This window comes from Ovis aries, chromosome X, assembly GCF_016772045.2.
Source record: "Ovis aries strain OAR_USU_Benz2616 breed Rambouillet chromosome X, ARS-UI_Ramb_v3.0, whole genome shotgun sequence".
In the NCBI taxonomy this organism is placed as follows: domain Eukaryota; kingdom Metazoa; phylum Chordata; class Mammalia; order Artiodactyla; family Bovidae; genus Ovis; species Ovis aries.
The window spans coordinates 127,705,820-127,730,917 of NC_056080.1; the positions used below are offsets into that span (position 1 = coordinate 127,705,820).

The window sequence follows — 25,098 nt, forward strand, 5'->3', positions numbered from 1 at the left end:
ACAGAGGAATTACTTACATAAGCCAGGGGCTGCTTGTCCTGGAGAAGCAGGAACTTGTGGTTCTGTTCTGGTCCGGCATACTCAAGGACAAGAGCAAAGTGCTCAATGTACCTCAGGGAAAGCCGGTCCTGTAATGTCACCATCACATCCTGTAAAGACAAAAGAGCCTTGAGAGAGAGATCCAAAGACAAAAGAGCCTTGAGAGAGAGATCCCTTCCAGCTCTAAGATACCTTCTGCACCCAACATGGCAGAAGGGGACTGAACATCAAGAGAGTCCTGGGGAGAAGGCTGAGGGTGGGAAAGTGGGCCAGACAGAGCCACTGGCCTTCAGGGTGGCCCAGGTGCAGGGCTCCAGGATGAGGAGAGTGACCTAGGAGTGTTGCTCAGAGGCCTGGGCCCTGGAGAACACAGAAGGGGTTAAGGGAGGTCTTCCTAAACTTGGCTGGTCCACGTAGACGGCAAAAGAAGGTCCTGGCCCTTCCTCCCCCTCCCCCCTCCATTCAACCAATGATCTCCTGAGCCTGTCCTTAGTGCCATGTGTGGTGTGGGTTCTTCCCTCAGCTTCTCATGTAAATGAGGATGTTCCCTCTGGTTTGTCCAGCAACTCTTTACTTAGGAATCAACAAAAGCCAAGGCCACAATTACATGATTTCAAAGGTACATGGCTTCTGGATTCATAATCTAAATTGAATGACTTGCAGTTACTGGCAAAATATTCATCTCTGTCACCGGCTTTTAGAGATGATCAATTTAGCAACTTGAAAAATGTGTCCGTGCAGAGGAACAACATCACATGTTCTATGTACAGTCAGGAATCTGACGACTTCCAAGCTCCATCTGCTCTGCTGCCCTCCTTTTAATATTAGGGTGTCTGGAACAGATCTGTGGGGGCTGCCCACATGTCAGTTCTGACACTTCCCATCTATCTGCTGTGACTTCGGCATACACCGGCCTCTAACATGTGTGTTCCTAGAGTCAGTGTGGCTCAAGCCTCCAAGGGCCAGAGAGAAGCAGACTTGGGAATGCAAAGCTCCCTTCTAGCCAGGGTTGCCAAACAAGCTCCTCCTCAGTGAACACTGAAAGCCGGTTTGCTATTCAAATGCTAGGCTGGAAACTGGCGGGTACTTGAGAGTATCTCTTTGTATTATGCAAGTAGTCACAGAGGCCCCAGTGTTGCTGGAGTGCTGGCACGGACAAATGAGGTCGTCTTTGCTGTTCAGCTGCAGTGGGACTGTGGATGGCCAAGCTGGTGATTGCCAAATTGTGTTACAAGTGTAATGGCCCCTGTGCCAGGCTGTCTATTCACTCAGGTACCTCTCCGGGACAAGTGGCTTGGCAGCCTGTCCAAGTTCCAATGAACAGCCAGTGCACCCTGAAGTCAGGGTATGGTCACCAGCCAGGGGCCGCCATTGTTTTGGAAAGCTGGGGCTACCTGGAAGCACCGATGGTGGTGCCATTGTGAGGGGAGAAGCTACTCAGGCAAAAGAGAGTGGTAAATGCTCCAGTGTGGGAACAGATCAACAATGGCCATACCAGTCCATGATGTAACACACAGGAAGATTCTGACACACATAGACCCACTTTTTGGACTTGGACTTGGGAGGGCCCTTGGACATCACTGGGAGGCTTAGTTTTAATGTCTGTCCCATAGATGGAAGCCTTCAACAGTCAAGAGACCACCTCAGGACAGCTTTGGGAATGTGTTTCAGTCCTAGGTTCCCTGGGGAATCCACCCAGGCCTAAGCCTTCCAAAGAAACTCTCGGTTCAATCAACACAGGTTAAATAAAGCCCAGAGTTTTGCAACTCGGCTGCTACTAGCACTTTGGACAGGACAATTCTTCATCATTTGGGGACTATTCCATTTATTGTAGGACACTTGGCATCTCTGACCCTGAGACACTAAGTGCCAGTAGCACGCCAAACCATGGGGATGACCCCCCATACCCTCAGACATTCCCAAAAACTACCTGGGAGGGGGCAATGCTGACCCAGGCTGAGAATCGCTGGCAAAGGCAATTCTGAACACCTGGTAACTCCTCTTAGGGAAAGTTTCCTGGCCCACAGCTTGCTTTAGTATAGGGTTGTATTGGTCCCAGCAGGGGTACCTCAGGAGAGCCCTGGGCCAAGTGGGTTTTCTGGGCAGGTGCTGTAGCTGCCTGGCAGTCTTGTTCAGTCACTAAGTCATATCTGACTCTTGTGACTCCATGGACTGCAGCCTGCCAGGCTCTGGGAAGCATTAACTGCATGGAAACATTCACTCTGAGGATGGCATTCTCTTTCTGGAGAGAATCCAGAAGCAGCAGGAACAGATATTTCTGTCCCAGAGCAGAGTAGATCCTGGTGGTTAATGGTATATGCCTCTCCTCCTCAGGACTAAGGGAATCACTACAACTTCCAGATGCCTGGCTGAGCTGTTAAGAATCAAAGCTCTTTAGTTGCTCTTCCTGTGAAAGGAATAGCCAAAGGGACTGTTGGTGGACTTTTTTCAATCTTGGTTCAGTGCTTAAGAGCTGGTTGTTATTTAAAAAGCAAGGCATGGCTGAGCTAATCTCCTGAGAGGTGGTTTGTTGATTTCTGTGTGTAAATTTGCATAGGTGTTATTGTATCAATACAAATCACTTTTGCTTTATAAATGGTTTAATGATCATCACACTCCTTAGCTCCTAAAAGTCATGAAGGACACAGAGTAACATGACACAAAGCAGTTTGTTAACAGATGTGTGCACACACGCATGCCTACACACATCCACGCACATGTACATGTATGCACACACACACACATTTACGATCACTAGCACACAGTTGGGCAGGCAACTTTCCCCCACCACAGTCATTCAAGGACTGTACGTTTTTACAACCGGGTACTTCCGGGAGCAGGAGGTCAAAGACCAAGAGCACCTTGCTCTGGCAGTGAGCAGCTCTGTGCAGACTCAGAGGAACTCTGAGACCAGCAGCTGTATGTGCTCCAGAGAGTACAGTACCAACCCGCGAGAGGAGACTTTGGGGATACCTTAACAGTAGTCCGGCCATCAAATGTGAACGATTTGATCTGCCCATTTTCTAAGAAAACCTTCAGGACATTGGGGATGAGGAGGAGAGCTTCTTTCTTCATCATTTTCTGTGAAAGGACAAGGAGGGGGCTCATTTAGGAGGAGGGAAGTGGAAAGGAAGAGAAAGGAGTGAGTGAAGGAGAGGGAGCCAAAGGCATGGAAGGACAGAGAGACAGACGAAAGAACTGATCAAAGATAACATTACACAGAGACCAAAAGCAAATTCTCCAAGAAGACAATGGGCCATATCCAAAGCTCACCCTTCATTTGATGTCACAGCACACCCACGGTCTACTGTGGCTCAAAGCTCCACAGCTCAGAGGGGGCTTGGCCAATAGAGACCACCACACACTGAAGGGCTGATGGGAGGTCTTAGGAGCCCACCTCACTCACCGGCTCCTATCTCCTGCCTCCTTCCTTTCCACCGGGCCCTTCATACATTGAGATCACTTCCATGCCTTTGCCCTGCCAGTCTCCCTCCATCCAAGCACCTTAGGTCTTCTCTGACCTAGTCCATGCCTACTTCTCCAGTCATGTCTTATCATTCCTGGTACCCACACTGTTTTTTCATACCTGTACACCTCTAGTAACTCATCATTTGAGGACTGTCTCACTCCCCGAAGGACTTTAGCATCTCTGACTCTGAGACACTAAATGCAATAACAAGCCAAATCATTGGGATGACCCCAAACACCCTCCAGATATTCCCAAAAGCTCTCTGAGAATGGGCAGTACTGACCCTGATTGAGAACCACTTGCAAAGCCCAGTTTTGAACACCTGACAACTCCTTAAAGCTTTCTTGGCTTAGGCATTTCTGTATTTATAGAGTGGTTCATGTTAGGTTCTTGATAAACCTTTATTAAATAAAGACTGTTCCCTCTGCCTCCCTCTTTTGATACCTGGAAAACTCCTACTCATCCTTCAAAACCCAGCTTAAATATGAATTCTGTAAAGCCTGTCTAATATCATCAGGTACTTGAACCTGGTGTTCCCACGTTGTTCCTTTAGCAACTTATACACACCTATCAGTTGTTGTTCAGTCGCTAAGTCATGTCCAACTCTTTGCCACCCCATGGACTACAGCAAGCCAGACCTCCTTGTCCTTCACACACCTCTCTAAGTGCTCTTAAGTATTTCCTTATGCATTCATTTTTTTATTATTTTTTTTTTATCTTTTGGCCACAATGTGTGGCATGTGGGATCTTAGTTCCTTGACTAGGGATTGAAACCACATCCCCTGCATTGGCCGCATGGAGTCTTAACCACTAGACTGCCGGGGAAGTCCCAGTGCTCTTTTTGAAGAATGTGTGTCTTTTGTAACCAAACAGTTAACGCAGCACTGTGACTATGTCCTATTCAATCTTTGTGGCCCTGACATTGAGCAGAGTTCCCAGCACACAGATGGTGCTCAATAAATGGCTGCTGAACATATGAGCAGGAGGTGCTTAATATGTGCTTATTGATTAGACTCATTATGGAAATCCAACCATTTCCTTGGGCCAACATCATCAGTTCTAGAGGACCTGAAAAGCTGCCTCAGATGTGCAGTGTCCTGAATTCTCTGAGCCTCTGCTAAACACTCAACACTATATTAAGCCTCATGGGGGTAAAGCAAAAGCAGAGGACCAGGGTCTAGCCTTATACTGTTTTAAAAAATTATTTATTTATGGCTGTGTTGGGGTTTTGTTGCTGTAAGCAGCCTTTCTCTAGTTGCTGGTGAGCAGGGGCTACTCTCTAGTTGTGGTGGCTTCTCTTGTTGCAGAGCATGGGCTCAGTAGTGGGATGTAGGATCTTCCCTGACCAAGGATTCTTAACCACTAGACCACCAGGGAACTCCAAGCCTTGCACTCTTACAGTGACGTGGCACACACATGATCGACTAGAGAACAATAAAACCAAAACAAACCAAAAGGTATAAGTTAAGGTCTCCTAGATGAGGTGAATTGCATTTTGATTGTAAAGGAGATGGCAGGCGTGGACTATCAGAGAAGCCAGACAAGAACAGTCCAGATCTAGGGACTGTCATGGACAAGTACAAAAACATAAAGCAAGTCCTCTTGGGTCAGGGTGTGGTAGAAGGGGAGGTGGCACTGTTGTGACATCAGGTCATTTCCTGATGGAATCAAGCCACAATGGGGAGTGATGGGATCTAAAGTTGGAAAAGTGACTCCCTGGTTTTCTCCCTGATCCCAAGATGCTTCGCTCCCACCAAGCCCAGAGGCCCCAGATTCCCAGGCTGATGACGCTCTGTGGTGGCAGGTTTTATTTAGCACACTGGTTTGGACTCAGATAATTACTTAATTGATTTTGCTTAAAAATAGAGTTGGCAAGGAATGCCCACAGGATTTATTTTTGTTCTTGTTGCTTAATAAAGTCTGGAACACCAAGAGAAAGGGATTCTGGAGTCATCTGGGCCTGGACACCCTGCCCCTGCCCCCCAGACCTAAACAATGGGGAGGCTGCTATGGTCCATACTGGTGGCAGCGGTGGTGGAGGGGAGTGTTGTGAATTCGGGTCATTTCCTGAGCACAGCTAGGGTGGGAAGGTTGATGTCTCGGTCTCTCCCAAACAAGAGCCTCCCACCACCCGTGGTTAACCTGACCAGGAGCAATAGAACCTGGGGTGGGTTCTAGCCACTCTGGGGCATTTCTGTCTAGATTGGTCTGGAGTGGGGGCTTTCTTCTGCCTGTGGCTAGATGTGACATATGGAGAGGCGAGTCATGGTGGAGGGGAGAACACAAGGGAGACGAAGAAAGGGGAGGAAAAAAGGGGGGAAAGAATGGAAGGGGGAGGAGGGATGCGATTCTTCACTGGGTGACCAGGCCTTGGTGGGTTTTTCTGTGATGTTGATAGTTCAGTTGGTAAAGAATCTGCCTGCAATGCAGGAGATCCCAGTTTGATTCCTGGGTTGGGAAGATCCGCTGGAGAAGGGATAGGCTACCCACTCCAGTATTCTTGGGCTTCCCTTGTGGCTCAGCTGGTAAAGAATCCACCTGCAATGTGGGAGACCTGGGTTCAATCCCTGGGTTGGGAAGATCCCCTGGAGAAGGGAAAGGCTACCCACTCTAGTATTCTGGCCTGGAGAATGCCATGGACTGTATAGTTCATAGGGTCGCAAAGCATTAGACATGACTGAGCAACTTTCACTTCACTGAGATGGGAGAAGCTGAACCTGTCTATCATGTGTGCTAAGTCTCCTCAGCCCTGTCTGACTCTTTGCGACCCTATGGACTGTAGCCCGCCAGGCTCCTCTGTCCATGGGATTCTCCAGGCAAGAAAACTGGAGTGTGTAGATCTTCCTGACCCAGGGATCAAACCATCTCTCTTATGTCTCCGGCACTGGCAGGCGGGCTCTTTACCACTAGCGCCACCTAGACTCTCCAAATTCAGGTCTCATTTCCTTTGGGTGTTCAGGGCTCAGGACACAAATGTACCCTTAGTGACTTGTACCTCAGCTGATACACAAGGACTCCACACAGCTCCCTTTCCTCTCTGTGGCCCCTGCTTCTCCTCAACCTCTTCTGCTGAGACTGACATGGAGCCCAGCCACCAATTATTCAGATGGCTTAGCCAGTGGGGCCCAGTTGTCCCTTGGGCTTCACAGTCTTCCTCAAATGGAGAGGGAGGAGGGCCTTGGCAGAGTTTGGGGATAAAGGTCAGGGAAATTGAGTCATAAGACATCTCTGACCTCTATCCATCCCGTCCTCTGGGTGGCTCTGCCTCAAAGAACTAGAAGGGTGCTGGTGCCCCACTGATTCTCCACTCAGGCTTGTCCTCCTGCCTTGTCTCAGCTGCAGCTGTGCTTCACTACAGAAATGCCATGGGCCTCCCGAGAGCCCAGTCCACGACAGCCTCGAAAGCACACAGCACCTGTTAGCGCTGCTGGCCTCCTCCCACCCGCCCCCGTGGGATATCACCAACTTCTGCCGACTCCTGGAGGACTTGGAGTTATCATCCATGGCCGCCTAATACGCATCTTTATGTGCTCTACCCGCCTCTTCTCATTTGCTTATCTGCAGCAGACAGCTCAGTTCATGTTAACCCCATAAGGCAGTGAGAAAGACACTGGGCTGGCCACGACCCCTCCAGACTGGCTGCTGCATGACATGGGTGGTCAAACACCACGTGCTCCTCAAAATCCCATCACTCAGCGGTGGATTCTATACTGTCTCAATCTGAGTCGCCTGTCCTCCCAATATCACTGAGAGGAATCCAGAGGCAGGGAACAGATATCTATTTTGCATCCCTTGTAGTGCTGGGAACACAGCAGGCATCTAATATTAATAAAAGTTCTGTGACTTAATGAAAGTCTATATCATTTCCCCTAGGCTGCTTCGCCCTTCACTGCCCAGTCTTCTCTAGTTGAGACCTGGAGTTGCAGGATCACTTCAACATGCTGAGGGCTCAATTTCGCCGCATCTTCAGAAAACCACTACTTCCTTCCTGTTTCTATCAAGTAGCCAAATGATGTTTATGGAGCACTTGTTCTGAGTACTGTGCTAGAGATGGAAATTTCTTGAAGTACCATGAGGCTTCTGAGTGAATTGATATGTATTCCTTCTCTCCACGATGCCCAGGGCTTCTCTGGATGCCACACACCCCTCACTCGCTCCCCACCCAGAGCCCCAAGGTCCCCCCTCTGACCCCTTCATAATGCTGTCCACTTTGAGGAGCAGCAGATGAGCAACTGGCCCAAAGGGATACTTCGACAGCCTGGCTGACTCTGGCCAAGGGCTGAGGGGAGGAGGCAAAAGCTCACTTACTGCATCTGTTTCTCCAACTGCCACCTGCTCGGAAAACCGGACCTTCACAGGATTGGATCTCAGCTTGGCCTTCTTTGCCGCACTGATGAAGGCAGATTTGGGGGACTGGAAAAAACAGAGAGGGCTCATGAGTTCACCATACTTGGAGAAAACCTGACATTTGCTGCATGGAGTTAAGATGTCTCAGTATGGGTACCCCCCTTTGCCTTGTGGATCAATAAGCCAATAAATAAGTATTGATTCCCTACTAGGTGCAAGACAATGTGCTAAGTGCTTCCTTAGATGATTGGTATGTTCTGAGTAAGCTGGGCATGAATCGAATTTGAGTAAATTGAATCCCATTATTAATGCTCTAGGCCTAGGGGAGTTTGCAAAAATTCTTTGTAATAACGTACACTGAAATTTTATATATTTGGTTTCCTTAATGTGAGATATACCTAAATGGTGGTTTTTATTACATCTGAATATGAACATTGCAAAGGATTTACGGAAATAATCTTATTCATTTCAAAGATATGTCCTGCCCCTAGGAAGGAGGTTCATAGAAAATATTATTTTAGATGCAGAAGAAAGGAGGCTTAGCACGCCAAAATGATTTATCCACAGTTTCTACACTATTTGACAGAAGAGATATTAGCAATTTTACCCAGGTGTCCTGGCTTCCTAGTTCTAGGCTTTCTACTACTTTGTTCATCCAACTCTGTAGAGACACTCAAACAATCAGCTAGGGTCTCTCGTTTTTGAAAACTCCCACAAATTCAGCAGGATGCATGGTTAGCAAATGCTGGAAACTGAGTCTTTCCTGGGTGCACTGTGGATTTGAGAAAACGCAGGAGTCCTAGTGAGGGGCACCCTCATGTCTCTGGGGCATTTATTCATTTGTGTAACAAATTTTGGGAGGGCCCACTCGGTGCCAAGCACTGTTCTACGTGACGAGGATCTAGCAGTGAATAAGATGGACAAAACTTTCTGGCCTCAAGGAGTGCCTATCCTAGCAGGGACAGACAGACAGACAAGAAATAGAGAAACACCTCTTAGGAGGCAAATAAGGGCTATGAGAACAAAATGAGCAGACTGAGGGACCACAGCACAAATTGAAGTCATGAGGGTGAGAGTGGTGGGGGTGTTATTTTAGACAAGACAGGCGGGGAAGACCTCTTTCAGGAGGTGACATTTAAGCAGAAGTCTGAAGGAAGTGAGGGAGAGACAACCATCAGGATATCTGGAGAAAGAGCCTTCCAAACAGAAAGAACAACACAGTGTCTGAGGTGGGAGGAGGACTGGGGTGCATGAGGAACAGTCAGGAAGCCAAGTGTGGCCACAGGTGAGTGAGTGGGGAGCTGGGGGCTGCGTCAGGCAGGGCCTTGTGCGTCCATGCGTGCATGCTAAGTCATTCTGGTCATGTTCGACTCTGTGCGACCTTATGGACTGTAGCCTGCCAGGCTCTTCTCAGGCAAGAATATTGGCATGGATTATCATGCCGTCTTCCAGGGGATCTTCCCAACCCAGGGATCGAACCTGCGTCTCTTATGTCTCCTGCATTGGCAGGCAGATTCTTTACCTCTAGTGCCACCTGGGAAGCCCAGGGCCTTTGTAAGCCATGGAAAAACTTTGGCTCTTGCTCCAGTGGAAGGCTTTGAACAGTTTCGCTCAGTCATGTCTGACTCTGTGTGACCCCATGGACTGTAGCCTGCCAGGCTCTCTGTCCATGGAATTCTCCAGGCAGGAGTATTTGAGTGGGTTGCCATGCCCTTCTCGAGGGGATTTCCCTGACCCAGGGATTGAACCCAGGTCTCCCACATTTCAGGCAGATTCTTTACCATCTGAGCCACCAGGGAAGTCCTTTTCCTCATCTCAGTAGATGGCATCTCCAGTCTTCCAGTTGACTCCTTTCTTTTTCTCACCTCCCACAACTGATCCATCAACATAACTTCTTGGTGCTATCTTCAGAATCTAGCCAGAATCCACTCACTTGTCATCATAGCACCATTATTACCATCCTGGCGCAAGCCTCCATCATGTTTTAACTGTATTCTTGCAGGAGACTCCAAACTAGTCTCCCTCCTCCGGCCGCCAGTCTCTGGTACTATTTTCCACACAGCAGACAGAGGCGTCCTTTTTAAATGCAAGTCAGACCCTGTCTGTTCAAAACCTTCCAGTGGAACAAAATCCAAAGTTTTTGCCTTGGCTTACAAGGCCTGGACTTCCCAGGCAGCACTAGTGGTAAAGAATCTGCCTATCAATGCAGGAGACGTAAGAGACGCAGGTTCGATCCCTGGGTTGGGAAGATCCCCTGGAGTCGGACACAACTGAAATGACTTAGCATGCACACACGCACAAGGCCCTACCTGACGCAGCCCCCAGCTGCCTCTCTGAACAGGACCTCTCCAGTAAGGAAGGAGGAAATCAGGTTTGGGGCTCTTTCAAACCACCACCACTACCAGCCTTGCCACGCAGCCTGTGAGCCCTATAATCAAGCATTTCTTTGTGTTCCCAGCCCTGAAGGGTCCCTGCCAGCTGGGAAGGCAATACATTAAGCAATTTTCTGCCATTAATGCTGTAGTTGAGATTCATTTACCAGATCAGCCACAGGAGGGCAGGGCCCTAAGATAAAGACACACCAGAAACAAACGTCCTCATCAGCTCTTGGGCCCTGGTCCCAGCTGTGTTCTCTTCCGGAGCCAACAATCTCATTCCCCACGGAGGGCAGATTGCAGAAAGCCACCTGTTCAACCCGAGTCCAGCCGAACCTCAGGCAGTGGGTCTCCGTCCTGGCTAGAGGGCAGAAACACCGGAGGGAGGAGCTTTACAAAGCACCAGTACCCAGTCCCCGCCCCCGATCAATGACATCAAATTCCTGAGGATAGGACCCAGGTATTAAGCTTCGAATGATTTCAAAATACAGCTAAGGTTGGGAACCACTGCACTAAAGCAATCTTAGACTTCTCATCCCGAGCCACAGGGACAATTTGTTGGCAGCAGACAATACAGCACAAGGAAATCCAGGGCTGGAGATGGTTGCAGAAAGTGATTATAGTATCGATTGTTCACAGGAGTCCAGGAATGCCTTTGTGTTACATAGCTTGGTGCTCAGATCCTGGGGGCGGGGGGGTGCGGGGGCATGGGCTATGGCAGGAACAAGGGAAGGGGCGCGGCAGAAAGATCTGTAGTTCTGTTCAGGCAGCTCTGTTTGACTTGTCTCCACAGTAGTCCCATTTCCACTGGAGGTGCCAGACACAAGGTAGAGGAACTCTTTGTTCCACCCGACAGTCACCCTGTCTTTTCCCTGTGATCATCTGTCGTCCTCGACTATCCTCATGTACAGTGTGGAATGAGACATCTCTAGAGACCTGAATGGGCCATGTAGTCCGCCCTTCATTTTTACAGAGGAAATGGAGCCCAGGGAAGAGGCTATGGTTTATTCAAAGTGTCAAAATAATTGAGTAGTGGAGCGAAACCCAGAACCTAGATTTTCTGAGTCTTGGATTAGCTATATAATCCCCTGCAGTGGACTGAAGCTGGAAGTCCATTCCTGGTCTTTTGTTCAATGGTCTGGTTCTATCTTGGTCCCAGTGAATGGATTTGTGCAAATAAAGAACCCTAACTGGTACCCTATAGGCAGAGGGGACAGCCTCTTTGCTATCTCTACCAAAAGTCCATGATTAGATCCTGTCCTAGAGATACAACAACAAAAAAACTCAGATATTTGTAGGAGCAAAAGCAGCAAGTGGGATTGGCAGTATTTTCAAGGGTTTTAGTCATTTCCAGTGTCTGTTGTACGGCCATTTTCAGCTTGCTTGTGCCTCATTACTCACTGACCCCTGCCTGTTGGTTTCTAAGACTCCATCCTATTCTCAGTCTTCAGCCTCGATCACTGACAGTGACTCACTCATCGCCAGCTGGTCTCTGCTATATGTCACGGAGTCATGTCTAGCCTTGTGCTTTGACACAGATGACGCCTGCCTTGCAGTGTGACATGAGTGACTCTCAAAGCTTGCCCTGTCCCAAAGCATCTTCAGAGTACAACTCTGGGGCCTGAAGTTTTTGATACTAGAGTGGCCCATCTGAACCAAAGTATTAAGAATTGGGAAGGCCCTGGCCCAAATTCAAATGTAGTACCTGGAAGGAGTAACGAACACACTTCAGAGGCCAGCAGATTATGGGCCTGTGTGGGCCAACTCCTGTCTACCACGTGTTTTTTGTAAATAAAGCTTTATTAGAACACAGCCATTCTCTTCATTTCTGCATTGCCTATGGCTACTTCTGTACTACCACATATGGTCTGCACGCATGTGTGCTAAGTCACTTAATTTGTGTCTGACTCATTTGTGATCCCATGGACTGCAGTCTGCCAGGCTCCTCTATCCATAGGATTTCCCAGGTAAGAATACTGCGGTGGCTTGGCATTTCCTTTTCCAGGGGATCTTCCTGACCCAGGAATTGAACCCACAGCTCCTGACATGTCTCCTGCATTGCAGGCAAATTTTTTTTACTGCTGAACCCCTGGGGAAGCACAAAGCCTAGAGTATTTACTTTATGGTCCTTTACAGAAGTTCACAGACTCCTGCACTAACTTATTAGCATACTCTCACTCACTGTTTCTAAACCTTACCTGATGCTAAAAATCACCAGGAAATGCTCATTAAAACACAGATTCCTTTGGGCATTCCCTGAAGTCCAGTAGTTAGGGCTCTGCACTGTCATTGCCAGGGCACAGGTTCAGTCTCTGGCCAGGGACTAAGAACCCACAAGCCGAGCGGCATGGCCCAAAACAAAACAAACAGACTTCTCAGCCCATTGCAGACTTCAAAGGTCAGACTCTGAGAGGGCAGGGCCCAGGAATTGCTGAAAATGTCCTAATCCACGAAGCACAGATTAATTGAGTACCTTAAAGCTGGGACATCTAAGCTTTTGACTGACCCCATTTTTCCTCTAAGCAGCTGGAAGTCTCATTTTGCAACAGGCACCCTTTCTGGCAAAAATGAATTTTGGCTTGAAACACGGGACTAGAATTTCTAAGCACCTCCAGGGCCATTGCAAGCCCCTTGAAGTAAATATGAAGCCAGCAGCTTGGTGGAATAAGCAATAGAGGAGAGAGTCTGCCTTCTCCTTCGGGGCTGAATTCAGCAGCTGGTGATTCTTTGACCATTTTTTAATTTGGTGGCTCTATTCGTACAGATTTCAGGGTTGTGTTCACATATCTTGGCCGAAGACAGGTATACGGCCGAATGTTTTAAGTGTACGACAGGGCCCCACTTTGATAATTGTGAAAGGATTTGAAGAACACGGAGCTCAGGTTCCAGAAGCTTTAACAGCCTCCTGGTTTCCCCTTCTGCTGCCTCATTTTCTCTGACACCGGAACCTACTTATAAGCAATTCCCATAGCAATCATTGTGGGAGCCTGGGACTATGGAGGGCCATCCTGATCCCAGGGGCCCACTGATAAGGGACCTGGGGGTCCTTCCTTCCTGCATTCAGGACTGCCTGCAGGGGAACATGTCCTCTCCCTGGATTTCAAGGTCCCCCACAAATCACACATAACCCTCACTCCCCATCGATCACCTAGTCAGTTATTCTGCCCACAGCTTCTTCCCGTTTCTGTGCCTACGTCATGCTGTCTCTTCACCATCCCCACCCTTCAGGGCCCCCTGGTGTCCCTCTTGCTCAATAAATGCCATCTCCAAAACCCAGCTCAAATTCTACCTTAGTCCTGAATCCTTTCCCAACCTTGCCATTCCCCTCCCTGGATTTCCTGTAGTCCTCTTTTGTGAATCCACATAGCCATCACTCATCCCTCCAACTAGGCTGTAAAAGAAGAGGTGACATTTTGCATTACTGTGTCTCCCCCAGCACCAAGCACAGAGGAGGCACAGAAGAGAAGACAGTCGTTGATTGCGGGGGCTAGTATTAAATTAATTCATCAATCCAGCAAATAGGACTTGAGTACCTACTGCCTGTCAGGCCCTCTACTCAAGAAGCTCTGTGGAAAACCAGTTCTTCTGCAGTGGTTCCCATGATTTTGGCTTTTTTCTGGACGGGTGGCTTCAAGCAGAGGGGACTGAGACTCTCTGGGTACAGGCTGTTTTCAGAACCAGAAAACTAGTTTCATTTGAAGGGACTGTCTGCTTGCTTTGCCAGCACTGTTCTAGGTCACCAGTCAGTACTTTATTTTAAAATATTTATTGAGGACAAATGACGTGGCAAGGTCTAAGGGTACTGAAATTAATGCAAATTCAGTCAATCATGGGGAATAGTTGATCATTCAAAGATTAAAGAACATTCTTAAATATATATAGACTTAATAAGTGGCTACCTATGCAATACTGTTTGAGGATCCCTGGGAAAGGATCCCTATGGCTGCTCAAAATACTCCCCAATGGTCTGCTACAGTAAGAGTCACTCTCTTAAAAAGAAAATGCCATCTGAAAAAGACTACACATTAGACCGTGCACCTTGGCTACATATCAGAATCACTCAAAAGATCAATACCTGGGCTCCATCCCCACAGCTTGTAATTCAATTGGTCAGGGCTAGAGCCCAAGGATCAATATGTTTAAGAGTTCTCAGAAAGTTCTAATGTATAGCCAGGGTAGAGAACCACTGTATTAGACTATTGCCAACTATACAATGTACAAGTGGCAGGACCCTTAAAGACAGTCTGGTTCAATGTTTCCCAGATTCTACTGAGCATCAGAATTATTTACTTGTGGCTCTTATTAAAAGTACAGATTCTTGAGCCACAACATGAACCTATCAGGAGGAGACTGTCTTCTGAGAGACGGTCAAGCCTGCACATGAGAGTTTGATAAGAAGAAGCAGTCTTCATGCACCCATGAGATATCAAGTGCCACCTTGTTATGTGATGTAGGAGCTACAACAGTAACGTCTGCTGGGGGTAGGGTGCGGTCTTCAAGGAGCTTTCACTTCAGTGTAAGAGAGAAGATTCTCTCCCTTGATTTTTGTTATTCACACTTGTGTTAACACTGAACTAATGAATACTGAACAACTGTTCCTAGGGGGATTGTGTGTGTGTCTCACATAGATTATAATCTTAAATTCTAAAAACAATTCATCCTGGTAGATTCGATTTTATTTCACCAGGGGAAAATGAGGTTCTGAAGTGTTAAGTGACTTGCCTGATGCCGCCCCGCTAACAGGTATCAGAGCTGGCATTCAAACCCCATCCCACTGTCCCCGAGCTGGAGTTTCCTGGACTACACTGCACTGCCCCCTACCGTCTCCATCCTCAGGGCGACTCTGCATGACAACTAAAACAAGACAGAGCATCATTTTGCCTGACCTCAGCTGGGAACAGGTACATTGGGAGACTCAAATGTTTCATGCTCCGCATATGGCAGCAAACAACCAGGAAAACGCTGTAAGTCTGGATTTTGGAGTTACAAATAAATTTGAGGAAGTGGGCAGATTTGCAAATATGGAATCTGTTAATAATGAGGACTGACTATACATGTTTGCAAGGCTAACATTTGGTTGGGACGTGCTGGGCTGGCCATACCTGTTGTAAACCACTGAGGGATTTTTGCTCACTGACTGATAAGTAGTCTGTGCCCTAAGCTTTTTGGGTGCCACCTGATCTCTCCCCTGGAATCTCTTTATAAAAGATCAACCAACAAAGGGTTAACACTTGGCACAGTTAGGTGGCCTGCAAGACTCTGCTCCACCGCCTGTGGCTGGCTTACATTCTCATTGGAAGGCCCTTCCTGTATAGGCTGCTAACTGTTTTGACTACCACTTCTGTGTATATGTGCTCTCATACATTTCTATGTTTCTAGGGTTTAGAGGAGCTTCTCTGGTGGCTCAGTGGTAAAGGATCTGCCTGGAATGCAGGAGACCCCGGTTCAATCCCTGGGTCAGGAAGATCCCCTGCAGAAGGCAATGGCAACTCCAGTATTCTTGCCTAGAGAATCCTCATGGACAGAAGAGCCTGGTGGGCTATAATCCACAGGGTCGCAAAGAGTCAGACATGACTGAAGCAACTTAGCAGGAGCAGCAGGGTTGAGAGGGCACAAGGCCAAGAACTAGAATGTAAGCTCCAAGGGTAGGAACCCTGTCTGTCCTGTGTGCTGCTATATTCCCAGCCTGGAAGACTGCCTAGAATAGTGGGCATTTAGTAAATGTTTGATAAACAAATTAATGAACTAGAAACTTTCATTGAGGTTAGTCAGGCAAAGATGTTTGGAAGACATGAGTCTTAAGGCAGGTATTCAAGGAAGGAGCCATGTGTTACAAGAGATGTGGATTACAATAAGGATAGAAGTCTACAGGGTGGTGAGAACTAAGAAATGGACAAGGAAGAGGAGGAGAGCACCCTGGCCGTGACAAAGAGGTGTTGGGGGCACTGGGATGAGAGTTGGGACAGAGATGGGGGAATGTTAGGCTCTTTATTCTGCACCTAAGTTTGGACGCTTGAGTTTGATTTAGGTTTCCTTTATTCCAACAAATACTGAGCATCTATTCTATGTCAGATACCGTTCCAGGTGCTAGTGATACAGCAGTGAACCACAGTCTACTCTCACGGAAAGCAGTCTGGCAACTAAACATACACTTAGTATATGGCTGGACAATCACACTTTTGGGCATTTGTCCTAGAGAAATGAAAACTTATGCTCACAAAAAACCCTGTACATGAATGTTTATAGCAGCTTTAATATCATGCTAGCCAAAGCCTGGAAGGAACCAAGATGTTCTTCAGTGGGTGGATGACTAAACAGTAGTACATCCATACCATGGAATACTACTCAGCAATAAAAAAGGAGCAAACTATTAATACAAGCAATGGCTTGGATGAATTTCGAGGGCATTGTGCAGAGTGAAAAAATCCAATCCCCAAAGGTTACATACTTTATGATTCCATTTATATAATATTCTTGAAATGATGAAATTACAGGAATGGAGAACAGATTAGTGGTTGACATGGATTGAGGGTGGGGAGTAGGTGCCCCATAAAAGGGCAACATGAGGCATCCTTTCAGTAATAGAACTCTCCAGTATCTTGACCGTGTTGATACATGAACCCACACATGTGACCAAGTAACACTGAAGCATTCACATCATTGTACCAACATCAATGTCCCAGTTCTGATATAGTACTGTTAGGTATGTAACATGTAATCACTGGGAGAAACAGGGTAAAGGATACCCAGGGATGTCACTGTACTAGCTTTGCAACTTCCTGTGAATCTACAATGATATCAAACTAAAAAGTATAAAAAAAGTCAGGGATTCCCTGGTGGTCCAGTGGTTAGGACTCCATGCTTTCACTGCAGAGGGTACAGGTTTGATCTCTGGTCAGAGAACTAAGATCCCACAAAGATTACTACGAGGATGTGACCTAGTAACAAACACAGTGCCTCTTGATTCCAACTTTTGAGAAGGGCCTAGGGACTTCTATTTTTAATAAATAGTCCTGGTGACTATTATGATCAGGCAAGCAAGGGGAACACTGATCTAGTCTAAATCCCTCAATTCACAGATGAGGAAACAGGTTCAGAAAAGGGAACTGACTCCCCCAAGGTCACGTAGGCAGTTAGTAACTGAACCTAGACAAAGATGAACCTATTTGTCCAACTGTATCTCCCCAGCAACTTTATAGTAAATCCTCCACATACAGGGTTGTGTCTAATACACCATAGGCCATTTAGTATATACCTGTATAAATGAATGAATAAGATTAGCACCCACAGTCTGCAAGGATTAATGGAATTGGACACTGGACAGGTAAATTTTGATGGGACACAGCAAAAAAGAGGTAGAAAATATGTGTGGAACTGGGGCAGTGGTGGAGTAGCTTAAGTGGGGAAAGCAGAGCACACAGGGCAGCACACAGGACTATGGAGCCCTTCAAAATCCTCAAGCCTGGGCTGTGAGCATAGACAAGATGTGCAGAAGGCACGATTTTTGGTTCACTCCTAAATCCTTGGCTCACAACAATGCTGGTCCTAGTCTCTCCCATCTCCCTCTCCCGTCACTGTCACTTTCCAATGTGGGGATGCTCTTGTCTCAATCAGGAGGAAGGGTGGATGGCAAAGAGGCTCACTCACCTGATGAGTGTGCAGAACTGTAAGAACGATGAATTCCTTAGCGCTCCTACAGAGAGAAGAGGGAACAGGAGAGTCGTGTGTCATGCACTGGGTATTCATCTAGCACAAGAAGGAACACCAGAATTCTCCCCCGGGCTGCATTCAGGTATATGGATTAGGACAGAGGGCAATCTAAATATCTGCATGGCTGCCTCGCCTCCCATCATTTGTGGCAGCTGACATCCACCATCCATAGAGGTTCACACAGGCTTCTGAAAATGGTATTATCATTACCTCTGGGGTTGTCATTTTTCAGGTCCTCTTTTTATATTCCTTCTCACATTCTCTCTATAGAAATCCTCCAACCCTAGGAGCAATTTTATCTATAGGCAAAAAAGTTTGCAAGGAAAACCAAAGACCTGAATTAAGGAACTCAAAGGGAGCACAATCAGAGTCCTGGGAACCATGTACTGTGATTATTGGCAATTTGGTATTTAAGTAAGAGGAGAAACTCAAAGGAAAAACCCAAAGGAGGTCATTTGGTCATCATGACTCATACTCAGCAGATTTGTTTTAATTGAAGGACCAAAAAAAAAAAAAAAAAAGAGAGAGCCAGAGAGCAACAGATGGAAGACAAGACTCTCCAGATAGCAAACATTCAAAAGGATGAAGAATTTGAAACTCTTCAGACAAGAATTATGCCAATGATCCAACAAGCTGTGAGGTATGAAAATTCTCTCCCGATAGTACATCATCCTTTACAAGAACTAAAAGAAATGGAAAGAGTTCGCCTTGAAGGAGTTTCCCCTCTCTTTGCTGGTCTTTTTTCAAATGTTTCTGGGAACAAAGGTGTTCAGGAAGCAGAGTCAAGACACCCTTGATTCTGGGTATTCAAGAAAAGCCCAGGGCCCCTGCTCGAGGACTTGGACTGGTACCATATTCAATGAGGCAGAGTCCAGGGATGTTGTCAGCTCCTGGGTCTGGGAAGCTCCTGGAGTAAGGAAGGAGCTGTGTTCCAAGGAAAACACCTGGAAAGTCCTGTCTCTTGGCCAGGGCAGGGAACTAGTATAGATTGAATTATGTGACTCCTCTGTTCCAGCCCCTGCTACATCTCCCCATATCATGTAGAACAAAGCTAAAGTCCTTGCAGTAGCTACAACTCCCCCCTTCCTTACCCCACTCCACACGTGGGCTTCTCTCATATTCCCCAAACACATCACACACGCTCCTGCCTTAGGGCCTCTACACTGGGTTCTTCTTGCCTTCTCTGATATCCTCATTTCCTTCACGTCTTTCTTCAAATGTCACCTCGTCATTGAGGCCGACACTGGCCATGCTATTTAAAGTTGCACTCTGTACCCGTGTTCCCAGCATTCCTGATCTTTATCCTGACCCCCTTTCTATTTATCAAAAACATTCATCAACTTCTAATATACTGTGCAATACTTATTTATCATGTTTACTGCTTATGATGTGTCTTCTTCCACTAGAATGTAAACTCCAATGGGCAAGGATTTTTGTCTGTCTTATTCACTGCTGTATATTCAGTGCCTAGAACAACAACTGATGCACAGGAGACACTCAATATAATAAATATTCACTGAATGAATGAATGATCTGCCAGTCCCAGAGATTATCAAATGTGTGAGCTCTGACTTGACCCAGAAGGTGCTCTGAGCAGTCTCACAAAATTGGGCTACTTTGGTTCGGGGTACAAAGATATCCACAAGAAGCAAAGCAAAGACTTCTGAGGGGTCAGCCTGAAAGAACCCCCGAACATGCCCTGATGGGGTTGAAAGAATTCACCCCATAGTGACATGGTGGTGGACCATGAAGGGTGGAGAGTGGGGCAATGCAATGGACAAACTGAACTTGGAGAAGAGCCAAACTAAGGGTCATTAGGGACCAGACACATACCAGGATATTGGGCTGGAAGGGGAGCCTGTGGAGGAAGACCTGCTCTGGACTTTAGGAAGGGGCAGTGCCAGGAGTAGCAAGGGGGCATCACTCCTCTGCCTTTGAAGGGGAGGGAGGGGCCCTGGAGACAGGTGGGCTTTGGAAGAACAAGAAAGATGAGCGGAATGAAAACACTCCAAATGGAGAAGGGTTGAAGGAGATGGAGGCAGAAATGGAGCAGACTACGCCAGGCAGAGAGAGAGAGTAAGAGAGCAAGCATGTGAGGATAGATAGCTGAGGTCCCCCAAACTGAGGTTTTCCCCTAGAATTTAGAGCTGAAAGAATCTAATTCCTTTCTCTCACTTCTACTGTCTCCCTCCTTATCAAAGTGTCTATGCAAGGGGGCGTGGGGTGGTGCGTGTGTGTGTGCAGGTGATAGTTGTGTGGGGTGGGGGAGTATCTATGGCACAGGTGTGTGTGTGTGTGAGCATGTGGTACCTGTGGGTATGGGCGTGCTTTTAGTGCATGGTGTGTGTGTGTGTGGTGTCGTATTTTGTGTTTATGTGTGTATGGTATGCACGGGGCTGTGTGTGTGTATGTGGTGTGTGGTGGCATGGTGTGCAGGGGGAAGAGGTATGTAGTGTGTGTGTGATATGTGGTGGCATGGTATATACAGAGGTTGTTATTGTTTAGATGCTCAGTCGTGTCCAACTCTGAGACCCTGTGGACTGTAGCCCGCCAGGCTCCTCTGTCCATGGGATTCTCCAGCAAGAATCCTGGAGTGGGTTGCCATGCCCTCCTTCAGGGGATCGTCACCACCCACGGATCGAACCTGCATCTTCTGCTTTGGCAGGTGGGTTCTTTACTACTGAGCCACAAGGGAAGCCCCATATACAGAAGTAAAGGAGGGGAAAAGTCAGTGTGATGACTCCATGGACAGCGGTGGTCCTCCTCACGTTCCTTTCTCTCTCTGACCTGCCCCCATCTGGGGAGGGCACTAAGGGGTCACACACACTGTGAGCAAAATCCAACATGGCAGGTTCCATGCCTCAACCTGCTGGCCAGGCATTTGGATTTTATTCTCCTTGTGGTTTTTTTTTTGGGAGGGGGGCGGATAGGGAGTGGCGGGTGGGAAACAATGTCTTGCTCACATTGTGCTTATCTCAGAATGTTGTTTGAATGGCTTGTTTGTTTCTCGTTCTTTACTCACTTGGTCTATGTCGCTGGTCACTCACTTGTTCTCAGTGGTCACTGCACAGTTAAGTTGAAAACCAAAGGGCTTGGGTGAGGGGAGTTGTTGGGTGAAGGAAGGTGAGGTGAGCTCTGCCAGGAGGCTGTTCTTTGTGTCTCCTCACATCACTGAATGAGGCTAAGCCAGAGTGTGTGAGGGCCCTCAGGCCCCGGAAGTTCTGGGTACCCAGGAGCCCTGGCTCGGGTTGCTCTCCCTGGGAAGACCCCCTCTCAGCCAGGGCTGCGGCAGCCATAGTTACACTGCTGGCGGGATGGGGATAGCCTTGCTCAGCTCTCACAAGGCCCAAGAGGCTCCTATTACCTGATGAGTTCTATGAACCTCTCCCTGGGGGCTTCACTCACGTCCTCCTCATTAATAGCCACAATCTGGTCACCAGCCAGGAGCTTGTCCTCAGAGGGGCCTCCTGTGGAGGAGAGGAGAGAGGCGTGAGGCCTGGGCGGGAGGGAGTCGCCAGTGCCCGAGGGAGCGGCTGCAGGCACTGAGGCCTGCAGGAGATGCGGGCCAAGTGGTGCCACTGACAGGGCTACTCTTCGAGCCCTGGGCCACTGTTGCCTGTAGCAAGTGGAGGGCAGAGGGCTGGAGAAAGAGAATGGAATGGCCCTGCTTAGGCTGGGAGTGGTGTGGTAGCAAAGGCCTGGTGCTCAAGCGAGGTTCACCAGTGATTCCCGGCTGGGACCTAGTGAGGAGCACAAACTTCAGTTTCATCAGGAGGGATCTGCTTGGGCACAAGGCATGGCTTCCAGACTACTGGTGGGGTTACAAGTGACGGGAGGGGGTGAGGAATCTTCTTACTTGAACATAATTCATACTCACTGGTCTGGAAGGATGTAGGCATTCACTTCCCTGGAGACAGGGGGATGAACTACAGGACCTAAAGTGAAAGTGTTAGTGTCCGACTCTGCAACTCCAGTAGCCTGTCCACCAGGCTCCTCAGTCCATGGAATTCTCCAGGCAAGAATACTGGAGTGGGTAGCCATTCCCTTCTCCAAAGGCTCTTCTCAAACCAGGGATCAAACCCAGGTCTCCTGGATTGCAGGCAAACTCTTTACCATCTGAGCCACCAGAGGAGCCTAAAAGGCATTTATTTTCTTTCACCTAAGAGATGTGCTGCTGTCTGAGAAATGAGAGGAACGAGGCACAGACCCTAAATCACTGGCAGTTGGAAATTTGCTTTCTCTCCTTCTCACGTCTACTGTTGAGGTTTAGAAAGCAGACCTGCCTGAGGGCCCTACCTTCCTGATGGTGGTAAAGGGTGGGTTGGAGGGGCGCCCTGGGCTGTGATGCCTCTGGTGCTTAGCAAAGATCTCCTTGGAGAAAAGGATTTTAGATATTTAAGGAGAATGACAAGTAGAACTCAGCTTAACTCAAACCCCAAATAGGACATGTGTAAGGACATGTCTCACTCTCAACCCAGGCTGGATGCTTGTTGGGGTCCACTTGAAAGAGTCAGATCCCAACTATTCCTCTTTCTGCAAAAAAGCGTGCTGTGTAAATACGACAAACATGAACAACATCCAGGTCACCATGTCAGTTGAGCATCACGCTATGGCTCTGGAGAGTGGGGCCTGTGTGCTGAGGGTGAGGCCTGTATGCTCAGTGAGCAGGATTCCCCACTCCAACTGCAAAGACCCTCAACCCACTCTTCTGACAGCACAGGGATGTCAGAAGCAGGAAGCCTGGTGGTGAAGAGACCATTCTTTGCATCAAGTCAGGCTGGGACGCTCAACTCAAATCTACAACTTAATGGCTGTGGGACCTCAGAGGAGACATTTCATCTCTCTGAATCTCTCTTTCCTCATCTAAGAAATGGAAAAATAACGGCGGAAGAATGTTGGGAGGATAAATGGGATGATGGATGTAGAGCATTTAAAACAGTTGATGGATGTTGGTAAGAATTCAATCAGTGGTACTTATTACGTCTTCCAAGGGACAGTTCCTTCCACTCATTTCATTCCTCCTATTCATTGTTGTTTAGTCGCTTCAGTCATGTCCCACTCTGTGTAACGCCATGGACTGTAGCCCGCCAGGCTCCTCTGTGCATGAGATTCTCTAGGCAAGAGTACTGGAGTGGGTTGCCATTTCCTTCTCCAGGGGATCTTCCCCACCCAGGATCAAACCCACATCTCCTGCATTGGCTGTACTGTGCTTATTGACTCAGTTGTGCCCAACTCCCTGTGACCTTTGGATTGCAGCCTGCCAGGCTCCTCTGTCCATGGGATTGTTCAGGCAGGAATACTGGAGTGGGTTGCCATTTCCTCCTCCAGGGGATCTTCCCCAATCAGCGATTGAACCCATGCCTCCCGTGTTTCCTGCACTGCAGGCGGGTTCTTTACCCGCTGAGCCAGGTAGATTCTTTACCACTGAGCCACCAGGAAAGGCATTCCTCCTATCTACTTCTACCAAATATGCCAATCTTTTAGGTACAGGCCACTCTACCTAGTCCGTCCCTCCCTTCTTTCCTTTCTCCTGTACATCCATTCATCCCTCCATCCTTCTTTTCTTTTTTTTTTTTTCCATCCTTCCTTTCAATGGAGGAAGGTCCTCATAGAACTTGGCTCTCTGATGGCAGTGGTAAGCTCAGTCTACTTACTATTTTCATGGAATGGTTTGTTGGCTTGTTCAGCCTTAACTGTTCCTTTATGCTGCTGCTGCTGCTAAGTTGCTTCAGTCGTGTCTGACTCTGTGTGACCCCATAGACGGCAGCCCACCAGACTCCCCCGTCCCTGGGATTCTCCAGGCAAGAACACTGGAGGGGGTTGCCATTTCCTTCTCCAATGCATGAAAGTGAAAAGTGAAAGTGAAGTCGCTCAGTCGTGTCCGACTCTTCGCGACCCCATGGACTGCAGCCCACCAGGCTCCTCCGTCCATGGGGTTTTCCAGGCAAGAGTACTGGAGTGGGGTGCCATTGCCTTCTCCTGTTCCTCTATAGGACGCATCTTATCTTTTCTTGTGGCCTCACACTGGATGGAGGGGCACCTGGGTTGGAGGCAGGCCTGCAAGCAGCCTGCTGGCCCCATGGCCTCCTGTGGTCTCCCTTGTAGCTTTTCTTCTCTCCACTCCTCCAACCCCTTCTTCATTTTCAGACCACCTGCAGCAACCCTGTGAATTCTATCTCCTCTAAAGTTAAACCAGGGTCTCCTGGTGATCTGTTACTAAGTTTGATAGGGTCCCTCTTTCCCAGGATAAATTTGATTTTGGATCACAGACTCAAAAACCTTTTGCCAAACTGCATGACTACCTCAGGAGCCTTAGGTCAGCCACAAACTCCTGTACTGAACTGTTTTTTTACTTTATGCCCTCCAGTTGAAGAGCAAGCTTACAAAAATCTTTTTCTTTTCCTTGGAGGATTGCAAAATTCATCAAATTTCTGCTAGACCAGTTTGTACTCCGGCTGCTCCTCTTGACTGAGCAAGAAACTGTTGTAAACATCTAAAGCCTCAGGCCCAGCAATTCAGGAATAGAGCTCCTTTCCGTCTGTCTTTTCTTGTCAATGCCTAGCAAGATTTGGAACAAAACAGTGCTCAGGCCCTTTCCCATTTCATTCATAATGACAGGCTTTCACAGTTCTGGTGGGCTCACGCTTGGTCCACCCTGCATGGTCCCATTCAAGCCCTGCTCCCCACCCCACCCCCCTCAGTGGCATCACACAGGCACAGGTGCAAATCCTAGCTCTTCTACTTCTTAGTGGAGTGACCCTGGACATGCCATTTCTCTTCTTCTCTGCCTCAGTTTTCTCATCTGTAAAATGGGAATGGTATTACTTACCTTGTGGACACAGCCACAAGCACTGAACAAGATGATGTAAATTTGTACAGTCTAGGGGGCTTCATCAGTGGTAGGTGTTGTATTGCCACTGTGGCTTCAGAGATTTCACTTCCTCTCCCCTTCTCTGCCACCTATGGTCTAAATCCTGACTCCAGCCTTCACTGGATGACCTATTTGGTGAACGTATACTAGTCTCCACAGCCTGATGATTAGATTCCTGGGGTCAGGAACTCTGTCTTGTATATCCCTATAACCTTGCTTAGAGTAGGCAGTCAATACATACTTGTTGAACTGAATCAGATCAGTACGTCTCACTCAAGGCAGTATGG

The 25,098-nt window shown here is 47.9% G+C and overlaps 1 protein-coding gene across 5 annotated transcripts in view; it reads right to left on the reverse strand.

The window, feature by feature from the left end:
* Positions 1–25,098, reverse strand: part of FRMPD3 (FERM and PDZ domain containing 3) — a 137,603-nt gene that overhangs the window by 36,621 nt on the left and 75,884 nt on the right. For 2 of the 5 annotated variants that reach the window (XM_027963490.3, XM_042241777.2), the window contains exons 2-6: positions 21,305–21,407; positions 17,878–17,923; positions 7,817–7,921; positions 3,013–3,120; positions 18–149 (exon numbers count right to left, since the gene is read on the reverse strand). In XM_027963490.3, the coding sequence (XP_027819291.3) occupies positions 18–149; positions 3,013–3,120; positions 7,817–7,921; positions 17,878–17,923; positions 21,305–21,407 (494 nt within the window). Of the gene's footprint in view, positions 1–17; positions 150–3,012; positions 3,121–7,816; positions 7,922–17,877; positions 17,924–21,304; positions 21,408–25,098 lie in introns of those variants that run through there. The other 3 variants (XM_060408003.1, XM_042241776.1, XM_060408004.1) reach the window with 2 other exon arrangements.